Source organism: Anoplopoma fimbria, chromosome 1 (assembly GCF_027596085.1).
Source record: "Anoplopoma fimbria isolate UVic2021 breed Golden Eagle Sablefish chromosome 1, Afim_UVic_2022, whole genome shotgun sequence".
Taxonomy (NCBI): Eukaryota; Metazoa; Chordata; class Actinopteri; order Perciformes; family Anoplopomatidae; genus Anoplopoma; species Anoplopoma fimbria.
This window is the reverse complement of record NC_072449.1, coordinates 1,016,970-1,028,942: the sequence shown is the minus strand read 5'-3', so window position 1 is coordinate 1,028,942 and position 11,973 is coordinate 1,016,970. Positions and strand designations below refer to the sequence as shown.

Sequence of the window (11,973 nt, the reverse complement as noted above, 5' to 3'; positions counted from 1 at the left end):
TTCGTATTAGTTTGTTGCACTTATTGTTTTCGTAGTAATCTGCCTCTGCACTGTACTTTTGCTCTGGTTTATGCTTTTAGATGCTTGTTTAAGAAAGGAGATGCACTGATGACTTCTGGTGACTAGTAGTTCTCTTGAATACCTATGTTGAATACACTTCCTGTAAGTCGCTTTGGATAAAAGCGTCTGCTAAATGACTGTAATGTAATGTAATGTAATGTAAAACACAGTAGAATATTAAACCTTCAAACAGGAAACATGGAAATATTAATAATATTTCATCACTCTGATTATAAAACAAATTTCTCTGCTTTTCTTTTTTTGTTCATTTCCAGAGTGTTTAAGAAAGCCAGTCCCAATGGAAAGGTGAGTCCTCTTCTTCTGTTTCTTCCACCTGAAGGGAAACCTTCAAGTTACGTAACTTAAGTTAAAAGAAGTCAACGCTGACGAGGTTTCATACGGGACAATAACAGTGGTCTCCTGGATGAAAGTCCTGTGTTTGTTTGACCCATCACACACCCGACCTCTCTACGCGTCGCACAACAGCATAGTTGACGTTAACTTGACTGACTATCGAGTCACATGAACCCTTTACTTTTAGCTTCACTCAGGACACGAACAGAGGTCTGGTGGATGAATGTCCTGACAGTGACTCTGATTGGCCGTTGGCTGTCCTGACAGTGACTCTGATTGACTGATTGGCCGTTGGCTGTCCTGACAGTGACTCTGATTGGCCGTTGGCTGTCCTGACAGTGACTCTGATTGGCCGTTGGCTGTCCTGACAGTGACTCTGATTGGCCGTTGGCTGTCCTGACAGTGACTCTGATTGGCTGATCTGAGCTGTGTTCCTCCCTCAGCTCACCGTCTATCTGGGGAAGAGAGACTTTGTGGACCATGTGGACCTGGTGGAGCCTGTTGGTGAGATCAGCTTTTACTGATCTTCATTTGTTTCGTTTTTTGTTATTTCATCAAACTTTCTGTTGTTGGCTGCTCATTGATACCAGCTGATCTCAATTTGGGGTTTGGTTGATAAGAAACATTAGTTCTTGACTTCTATGACTTTTCTTCCTGCAGACGGCGTCATCCTGATCGACCCGGAGTACCTGAAGGAGAGGAAAGGTGAGACATCTGAACCTCCAGTCAGTTCAAAGCAAAAGATGGTTAAATATTCTCACTGAGAGTTGTTCTATTTTATAGCTTTAAAATCTAAATGCACCTTTTAAAACAGTATAAAACTTCATTTTCTCTCACAGATTATAAAATATTTCCTCTAATTTTGCTTTGAACTATTTTTCTTGATATTTAACCAACAGATAGTTCAACTGGAAAACATGTTTTACCTTTTGTTTTGCCTAAAAGTAGACAGATTTAGTTAATAAAGTACGTAAAATATTGTAAACAGACTTTAAAATACCCACCACTCATATGTTCACTGTAGCTGTGAAGTAAAATAACGTCTTCAGGACATGGAATCCTGGAACAAGCAGAGATGTAGCAGGAAACTATTTAAACTCACATCTGGTTGAATCATCAATGAAACTTGACAAAATAAATGAGGCTATAAAAAAACTGTAATAAACAAATAAGGGCCACTTATCTTACCAGATAGTGGTTTCTCTACTACATTTTGTTTATCTGAAGACTTTCTAGAGGCCTGAAGATGTAAAATTACCCATTAATTCACAACCAAAAGCAGACATTGCTCAAACAATGACATTTTTGGAAGGACGAATATGTTTTCCTATTTTAGCGTCCAATTAAACATCTCAGGTCGCTTCCTAATAATCTCATAAATGCTCAGTGGACGCCAAAAGCCCTCTAAGAGCATTTTTTGAGGAACTCCACATTTGAGGAATGTGGAGTTCCTCAGGGAAGCGTCCTGGAGCCTCTGATCTTTATACTAAACCTCATTAGATTTAATGCAATGTTTTATTTATTCGCCTTGTTTTTTAGTTTCATATCTGTGAACAGTACAAAAAAAGGTCCAGGATGTGTTTAACGACAGGAAACCGTTAGCCTAGCCCCAGTAATATTGGTTAATATAACGTCCGTTATTGTTAATATATCCGGATTTGATTTTGTGTGTTTTGTTCCCCTCAGTGTTTGTGACTCTGACCTGTGCGTTCCGTTATGGCCGTGAGGACCTGGACGTCCTCGGGTTGACGTTCCGGAAAGACCTGTTTGTGGCGAACGTCCAGGCGTTTCCTCCGCCGCCCGAAGAGAAGAAGAGTCTGACTCGTCTTCAGGAGCGGCTGATAAAGAAACTGGGAGAACACGCCCACCCGTTCACCTTCGAGGTACCGAGACGAGTTCACAGCGTGTTTCATCGTTCATTCATTCATGAAGCATCTTTTAAAGCATCAGGATTAACCCTCACCAAGACCTGAACTCGTTCCATAGTAAAGGTCGGGTTCAGGTCTCAGGGTACAAATGGTTAAAGTTTAGCTTTTATTAAAGTGGAGCTCTGTGGGATGAGGTTCAAACTCAGTATAGGTTTTCGTTTTTTTGATGGAGGAACGGATGTTTTTGTCCCCAGGAACACGATGACTCAGGGATGCCTTGATGGAATTTATTCAAACTCAGCACAAACGTCCATTTTCCTCCATGTGTTTTCAGATTCCTCTGAACCTGCCGTGCTCCGTCACCCTGCAGCCGGGCCCCGAGGACACGGGGAAGGTAAAGACCTGTTCACCTCCTCCGAGAACGTTCAGCCTCCTCAGCTGGAAACAGAAACCTACATTTAAATGTTCTGCTGTGTCTTCAGGCCTGCGGAGTGGACTTCGAGGTGAAAGCTTTCTGTGCAGAAAATGTTGAAGAAAAGATCCACAAAAGGTAAAAGTGAGTCCTCTGCAGTCTGAGAGAGTCGAGAGATGAATTATGAATGAAAGTGAAGTGAGTCGAGTGTCAGCAGCTTCCTGTGGGGAGAGAGAGAGAGACAGAGAGAGAGAGAGAGACAGAGAGACAGAGACATAGAGTGAGAGAGAGACAGAGAGAGAGAGAGGATGAAGAGGGGGGATGAAGAGGGGGATGAAGAGGGGAGGTCAACAAAGATGTCCTCCCCCCTCATATCGTCCTCTGCCTCAGAAGAACAATCATCGGTGTCGTGTGTTTGCAGGAACTCGGTGCGTCTCGTCATCCGGAAGGTTCAGTACGCTCCAGAGAAACCTGGTCCCCAACCCACAGCAGAGACCACCAGACAGTTCCTGATGTCAGACAAACCTCTGCATCTGGAGGCCTCTCTGGACAAAGAGGTAACACTGAGAGTATATATCTATATGTATACATATAGATATATACATATAGACATGCAGCGGGTAAAATAAGTATTGAACACGTCACCATTTTTCTCAGTAAATATATTTTCTAAAGGTGCTATTGACATGAAATTTTCACCAGATGTCAGTAACAGACCAAGTAATCCATACATACAAAGAAAACCAAACAAATAAGTTCAGAAATTAAGTTATGTGTAATAAAATGGAATGACACAGGGAAAAAGTATTGAACACATGAAGAAAGGGAGGTGCAAAAAGTCATGGAAAGCCAAGACACCAGCTGAAATCTATCAGTAATTAGAAAGCAATCCTGCCCCTTGTCAGTGCAAATGAATATCAGCTGGTTCAGTCCCACCTGATGGCCTATAAAAAGGTGTCTCATTACCAAGGTGTCACACAAGAAACATCTCATGATGGGTAAAAGCAAAGAGCTCTCTCAAGACCTTCACAACCTTATTGTTGCAGAACATACTGATGGCATTGGTTACAGAAGGATTTCTAAACTTCTGAATGTTCCAGTGAGCACTGTTGGGGCCATAATCCGGAAGTGGAAAGAACATCATTTCACCATAAACCGGCCACGACCAGGTGCTCCTCGCAAGATTTCTGACAGAGGAGTGAAAAGAATTATCAGAAGAGTTGTCCAAGAGCCAAGGACCACTTGTGCAGAGCTTCAGAAAGACCTGGAATCAGCAGGTACAATTGTTTCAAAGAAAACAATAAGTAATGCATCAACCGCCGTGGCCTGTATGCACGCTCACCACGCAAGACTCCACTGCTGAAGAAAAAGCATGTTGACGCTCGTTTAAAGTTTGCTGCACAACATTTAGACAAGCCTGTGAAATACTGGGAGAATATAGTCTGCTCAGATGAGACCAACATGGAACTCTTTGGAGGCCATAATACACACCATGTTTGGAGGTCAAATGACTTCATATAATTGAAGGAAGGATGAATGGAAAAATGTACCGAGACATTCTTGATAAAAATCTGCTGCCATCTAGCAGGATGATGAAGATGAAACGAGGGTGGACATTTCAGCAAGACAATGATCCCAAACACACAGCCAAGGAAACTCTCCATTGGTTTCAGAGAAAGAAAATAAAGCTGCTAGAATGGCCCAGCCAATCACCTGACTTGAATCCAATAGAAACTCTATGGAAAGAACTAAAGATCAGAGTTCATAGAAGAGGCCCACGGAACCTTCAAGATCTGAAGACTGTTTGTGTGGAAGAATGGGCCAAAATCACACCTGAGCAATGCATGCCACTAGTTTCTCCATACAGGAGGCGTCTTGAAGCTGTCATTACCAACAAAGGCTTCTGTACCAAGTATTAAATACATTTCAGTAAGCGTGTTCAATACTTTTTCCCTGTGTCATTCCATTTTATTACACATAACTTAATTTGTGAACTTATTTGTTTGGTTTTCTTTGTATGTATGGGTTACTTGGGTTGTTACCGACATCTGGTGAACATTTCATGTCAATAGCACCTTTAGAAATATATTTACTGAGAAAAATGATGACGTGGTCAATACTTATTTTACCCGCTGTATATCAACGCAATGGGCAGAGTCTTTTCTCTCTATTGATAATATTATTTTGGCGATTGGACTCAAACAATTGGAATGTACCTTAAATTAACCTTAAATTAACCTTAAATTAACCCCAAACTAACCCTCATGGTCACATTTTAAACACATACAACACACACACACACACATGAACAAACAGCTTTAAACATGGCTCCACATTATATTTAATTAAACCAACCAACTGAAGTCTTGGAGAGGAGACGCAGTGTAGGGATTTTGATGCTAGCATGGTGATAGCTTTGGTTAAGCAGGACAAAATGGCTGACATATAAGATTGTTTATTGGGATTTAACTCTGTGAGAAAGGCGGCCTTCATGAACTTGGTCATTTGATTGACAGAGAGAGAGAGAGAGAGTGTGTGTGTGTGTGTGTGTGTGTGTGTGTGTGTGTGTGTGTGTGTGTGTGTGTGTGTGTGTGTGTGTGTGTGTGTGTGTGTTTCTCGCTCCATCATCAAAAGCAGTAGTTTTTATTCAAAATTGAAGTTTACTCTGATTGGATGAACCTTTTTTTCCGATTGGACTCTTCTGATAGGAGAAGTGTGATTGGCTCGTTGTTTTATAGCTTTTGTTTGAATCCTGTTCTTCAGCTTCTTTTGACCTCTTTGACTTCTCGTTTTAGGTGAGCTGCTGTTGACTCTCATTAACTGAGTATTTAGCTAGCTAGCTAACTACGTGTATAGTTCAGGCCCATAGATTAGTGTTTCTGAGGTTGAACTATACAAAATGGCTGACATTTAAGATTGTTTCGTGTGATTTTACGGAATTTAATGCACTGTGGGTTGATAACGTGCTGCTCGCTGCTTTAATTCATACCTGTTGTGGCTGACTTCTACCACACACACACACACACACACACACACACACACACACACACACACACACACACACACACACACACACACACACACACACACATAGAGAAACACTCACAAACACACACAAACACATACACACATAAAATGACATCAACGCGTTCGGCAGAGTCTTTTCTCTCTGTTGATAATATTATTTATGCGATTGGACTTCAAATGTACCTCAAATGAACCCCAAACTAACCCTAAATGAACCCCATTGATGCAGCTGTCTCAGAACTGTTAATATATGCAACGTCTTTGAGCAGTAGCAGCCACACAGTCAACATTTCTTGCGAAATTTTCTAGTGATAATTACAATCATCCTATGAATAATAATAATAATTACAAAAACAAGAAACCCTTACCCACAACAATAATAATAATGATAATAATAATAATAACAATAATAGAATTCAAAATAATTATAATGTAAATAAAAATAAAATAATATAATTATAACGACAATAATATTAACAATAAAAAGAATAATAAAAATAATGACAATAACAATGCTAATAATAATAATAGTAATAATAATAATAGTAATAGTAATAGTAATAATAATAGTAATAATAGTAATAATAGTAATAATAATAATAATAGTAATAATAATAATAATAGTAATAATATCAATATTAATAATAATAACAATAATAATGATAACAGTAATATTAATAATAATAATAATAATAATAATAGTAATAATAATAATAATAATAATAATATATATTATGTTTCTCCCTCAGATTTATTACCACGGAGAGCCAATCAGCGTCAACGTCCACGTGACCAACAACACCAACAAGACTGTGAAAAAGATGAAGATCTCAGGTACCTGAAGGCACCGCTCCTCTGTCTCTGTTGATCCGTGTAATTTGTGATTATTATTTATTGATCGATGGATTGATTTGTGTTTCCACAGTGCGACAGTATGCAGACATCTGCCTGTTCAACACGGCTCAGTACAAATGTCCGGTGGCCACCGAGGAGTCCGAGTCAGTCTCATGTCTCTCTCATTTCATTTAGGCAGAACTCCCCTAAGGTCCATTCAGTATTTGTTCTGGAGCTTTCAGTTGTGTCACCTGGCTTTCCTCAGTCCATCCAGATGTTGTGCTAGATGTTAAAATGTCCTTTGATGAGAAGTCCATTAAGAGCTAAAATAAAGTGAATGTGTTTTCTAGTTTGATGAGTTTGAAGTCAGAAGTTGACATCTGGCTTCGTGTTCGTTTGTTTCCGTCTTCAGTGACGTCGTCGCTCCAAGTTCAACTTTCTGCAAAGTTTTCACTCTCACTCCGTTTCTGGCCAACAACCGAGAGAAACGAGGCCTCGCTCTGGACGGGAAGCTGAAGCACGAGGACACCAACCTGGCCTCCAGCACGCTGTGAGTCCAGCAGCACTCATGATGCCTTCAAGGCCTGTTGGAGGGTGGGGAATTCAGATGTCATACCTGGGGGAGGTTGTGAGAGAGGCCTTTCATGTCAGAACTGGATGACTGAAGAGTTTTGGCACATTGTAGGATGTTCTGGAGATGTTTTAGGGGGATTTGTGGGACATTTCACCTCTCTTAAATCATTTGAGTCTTTAATCAGAAGAAGACTTGGTCCTGATCCAGGAGAGCCATGTTCCATCGGTCCATTAATCCGAAACACCGACATTCAGAAAAATGTCCCATTAACCGTTCATCCAGAAAACAAACAGCGATTGTTCTGAAAATACAAACTCTCACTTCACAATCTGAAGCGCATGCCTAATTATGCTGATATTTGGCTCACCCTGATATTCTGACCCTGACTGATCTCACTCCTCTCCACCACTCAACCAACCGAAATAAACAAAGGCAAGCAGTAGCAGCCAATCAGAGGCAGAGTAGGGCGTGTCATACATATCAATTATCCAAGTGCCTCTGTTTGTTGTGGTCCAATGGGACATTGTCCAGAATATTGGACTAATCAAATCAATAGGAAGTCTCCGTTCTGGCCCTACTAACATCTCTTATAAAAAGTATCACCAAATGATAGGAAACCTTGTTCAGCTCAGATTTAACTTCCTGTAACCAAACAGAACTCAGTCCAGATCTACACTGTTGTTGGGTAGAGGTGGTGTTCCGAGTAGCTTCAGCTTCTAGAACATGTTGAGTTATGTGTCTTCCCATTCAGTAGAATAGTGAAGTAGAACATGAGAAGAAGAAGGTTGGTCTGACTGGATGTTTTCTGTCTGATCAGGTTGAGAGAAGGAGCCAATAAGGAGATCCTCGGCATCATCGTATCGTACAAAGTCAAAGTGAAGCTGGTGGTGTCTCGAGGCGGGTCAGTGTGTTTAACTTATTATAATATTTATATCACATTGCATCGGCTGAGACAAGATTTAAAGTCCAACGGACTCTTTGCTATAAACTGTTTATCTGCTTTTTGATTCTTCTGACTTTTTGGGTCAAACGTGTGAAACACATGAAATAACATTAAATAAAATAAAATCTGTGTGGGCTGCCACTTAAAATTATTTATATTAATGTGACTTTATAGTTTACCATGTGACTTTATAGTTTACTATGTGACTTTATAGTTTACTATGTGACTTTATAGTTTACCATGTGACTTTATAGTTTACTATGTGACTTTATAGTTTACCCTGTGACTTTGTAGTTTACTATGTGTGTTAACAGGATGAACAGAAGCTCAGGTCACACAGTTCAACAACTCTTTACCACCATGACAGTTAACGTCACACCGATAGAATTGAGTAGAAACACCGTGCTGCTGCTATGAAGCTGAAGCTGTTTAATCTTTATTGATTTCAGGCTCCTGGGAGATCTGGCGGCGAGGTAACTTTTCACGTTCTGTCACATCACTGAGATTCTCCATGAGCACACTGATAATAAACCACACACTGAGATTTCCAGAGGGCACCTGAACGTCTCACTGATAACAGTCACATAAATAAATGTCTCTTATAAAGCTGCTGTGGATTATTGTTGTTTTTATGACCTGTGTTTCAGTGACGTCTCTGTTGAGCTGCCGTTCACATTGATGCACCCGAAGCCGTTAGAAGAATCCCTGTACAGAGACGGTGAGACATGTTCACAACATGTTCTTGATCCTGTTCATGAGTTACATCATTTAAACTATTTCCATTTTTCATTAAGAGTTCTTCATAATATTAACAGTGGTGGTTTTATAGTTAGTGAACCCTGATGTGAATGAGTGAACACAATCTTTTTAATGAAATGATGAAAAACTACGTAGACGGTGATTAATTGAATATGTTTCACATGCAGCTTTATTTTCTATCAGTCTCTCCTCAAATGCTAATTTATCATTAGCATTTAAAATGATACAAGATTTGGGAGGCTGCATTATTATTTGATGTTCAGTATGATAATATTCCAGATATTAATGTCCTGCTGTAGTTTGTATTTGCACAGATGTTGTAAAAAGAAAGAATCTTAAAAAGGTTTAATGGTTTTTGCAGCTCTAAATATCAGCTTCCTGTCTGCTGATGAATCAGATCATGTGATGGATCGTGTCTCTGCAAGTTTATTATCAAAGCAAAGAAGTGAAACCAGTTGCTGCTGCAAGACCATAAAATCAATCTGAAAGGGGAGGATGATTTAAAAAGAATCATCAGTTTCTAGTTGATGTTTCAGATTCATTTGAGACAAAACAATACAATCAGCTTTATTTTATTGTTTTGGTGCAAAACAATAAACATGGTAAGAGAAAAATGTAAATAAGTACTGCAAAAGTCAAGAAACATTTATATAATAATTAAAATATGAAAAAACGATATTGATATATGTACTATATATATCTGTTTTAAAATGAAAGAGCTCTACAGGTTTGTGAAAAAATGTGCAAAGTTTACAGTATGAAGTATGAAGAATTTGTCAAATCTTCTTGTTAATTGTTAATACAATAGTTAAGATTCCTTCCAACTGAGTACATTTTCTGCTGCTGGTTTGTCGTTTTCCAATGGCAGCTTACGTTAGCGGTTAGCTTTAGCATCTTCAATTCAGCTAGCACACCAATGATAAACGCTGCCTATACCCGCATCACATTGAGCTACTCTGTGAAGAAAAGAGAGATTTTGATGAAGTATTTATTTTTAAAACTGCATTCAGGTATTCCTTTGTCAAGAATGTTACATGTTGACTTCAACACGGAAAATACATTTTGTCAGTTTTATCAGCAACATTGATGTGTTTTTAATGAGTTTCTATTTGAAAAGATAAGTTCAAATGTGCACTTCCTCTTTGATATGAATCACATTCATGGTGCCTCTAAATGTGTTCTCTCTCTGCAGCTCCAGATGAAGCTCCGATCGACACAAACCTGATCGAGTTTGACACAAAGTAAGCAGCCGTCTGTCTCTCTCTCTGTCTCTCTCTGTCTCTCTCTCTCTCTCTGTCTCTCCATCCTCATCAGCTCATCCAGCTGCTCTGTGATCTGATTGGCTCTGCTGTGGTTTACGGCCTCGTCAATAACCCTGACAGCAGAGAGGGTTTCCTCTGAAGCATTAACTGAGATGGACTTGTCTCCGGAGTCTCGGCCTTAATGCGTCTTAATGCTCACTGCCGTGTGAGGAGGCGGCAGGAAATGGGCTTCAAGTGGAAGCTCATCCTGCCGTCAGCAGAGAGACAGCAGCTCCTGGTCCAGCTCATCTCACCTCAAAGACACAACGAGGAGAGCTTATTCTGAAGGATCACCTCACACATCACACAGAGACGCTTCTGGTTGTTCACGAGAGAAACGCATCGAGATAAAGAGATGAAATCAGTTTCTGTTCATAAAACACAATAATGCAGATTAATTAACTAATAACCAGAAAACTAAACTTGTCAAGTCTCTTTCCACTAACGAGCAGTTATGAGGCAATAAACCAGTTTATATTATAAATAAAAAATACTCATAGTGAATATATTCAACACAACTTTATCGATGTGAATGCACTGTGTCAACACATACAGGTTGTTTGTTTCAGGCTGGTCTCATCCAACGTTTGTAGCTACACCCACAAAATATAATGTTTCGTAATTACGAGATATTCCATGAAATGATTTCATATGTTAAAGACCTCCAAAACCCACAGAGGAGATAAGAGTCCAACTGTTCATTCTTTGTGTGAAAACACCAGCCAACATGATTTATTTGTCACATTACATTATGTCAGTAGTGGTTTTAACCCAAACAACCATCTTTTCTAAACCGGACTAAGTATTTCTGGTTTAGTGATAAACTCCAGCGATCCGGGTCTTTAAACGGATTCAAGCTGTACGTTTAATAAATAAAGTTGTAGTTCAGACGTGTAATGAAGTCGATCACATAAAGTGTAATAAACCTCAGTGTGTGTTCATGAGGACAGGTGGAGCTCTCTGAAGGTGTGAGACGCTCCATCCTCTCGTAGATCAACGGTTTAGATGAGTCGCTGTTTGAAGGTGGATTCAGTCTCATGATGAAGATGAAGCTCAGACATCTTCTTCATCTCGTGGCTCGTCATGGTTTCACCGTTCTCCTGACTTCTGGACTCTTTATGTTTCTTTCATTGTTTTTCTTTTATAAATTAACCTCCACCACCCTCTCCCCCTCCACCCCCTCCCTCCCTCCCTCAGCGACGATGACATCATCTTCGAAGACTTCGCCCGCCAGCGGCTGATTGGTGGAGCGAAGGACGACAAGGACGAAGAGGAGGAGCCGGTGGACTCGCCCAAACTGGACAACAGATAAAGGCGCTGCCGCCGCCACCGCTGCCGTTGTTGTCTCGCTGCCGTTCGTAGTGTGGAGCTGACGGAGGTCGTCCACAGTCCGGACTCCTCCAAACACCCGGCGGTGCCGTGTTTGTGTTCTTCGTTCATGTCCGTCCTCTCTGCGTCCTGCCGGAGGTGTAAAAAGCTAGAATACCGCAGCCTAGTCGTGTTTTCAGACGGAGCAGCTCTCCGCTCCGTCTCCCCGGCCGGCCGGAGACTTGAACCGGCGACCGCGGCGGTCGTCGTAACCACGGCTGGTAGCATGCCTCTAATGTCACTTTGTTCTACGTGTTTCCATTAGGGAGCGAACAGGAGTAACGTCGTGTTGAGATTAGTTTGATGTGTCGTATCAGAGGGCTCTTCATAAACAACACTGCAGACCCTCGGTGGATCTGGAACCGCTGACGGAGGTCTGACCAAACACCAGAAGAAGAAGTCAACGACCCGCCGGGAGGACCTGAGACCTTTAAAGAGCCACCAATCAGCTGAGAGGAACCGGTGGCCCAGTG

General features: G+C 40.7%; 1 protein-coding gene across 2 annotated transcripts in view; it reads left to right on the top strand.

Annotated features, from left to right (window-relative positions):
• The window catches only part of arrb1 (arrestin, beta 1), an 18,752-nt gene extending 7,308 nt beyond the window's left edge, over positions 1 to 11,444 (top strand). The window contains exons 2-16 of one of the 2 annotated variants that reach the window (XM_054614658.1): positions 336 to 366; positions 858 to 918; positions 1,075 to 1,119; positions 2,101 to 2,297; positions 2,617 to 2,676; positions 2,765 to 2,832; positions 3,116 to 3,251; positions 6,471 to 6,555; positions 6,647 to 6,719; positions 6,968 to 7,105; positions 7,947 to 8,030; positions 8,522 to 8,545; positions 8,720 to 8,790; positions 10,024 to 10,072; positions 11,330 to 11,444. In XM_054614658.1, the coding sequence (XP_054470633.1) occupies positions 336 to 366; positions 858 to 918; positions 1,075 to 1,119; positions 2,101 to 2,297; positions 2,617 to 2,676; positions 2,765 to 2,832; positions 3,116 to 3,251; positions 6,471 to 6,555; positions 6,647 to 6,719; positions 6,968 to 7,105; positions 7,947 to 8,030; positions 8,522 to 8,545; positions 8,720 to 8,790; positions 10,024 to 10,072; positions 11,330 to 11,444 (1,237 nt within the window). The remainder of the gene's footprint in view (positions 1 to 335; positions 367 to 857; positions 919 to 1,074; positions 1,120 to 2,100; positions 2,298 to 2,616; positions 2,677 to 2,764; positions 2,833 to 3,115; positions 3,252 to 6,470; positions 6,556 to 6,646; positions 6,720 to 6,967; positions 7,106 to 7,946; positions 8,031 to 8,521; positions 8,546 to 8,719; positions 8,791 to 10,023; positions 10,073 to 11,329) is intronic. The other variant, XM_054614675.1, reaches the window with a different exon arrangement.
• The last annotated feature ends 529 nt before the right edge of the window (positions 11,445 to 11,973 follow it).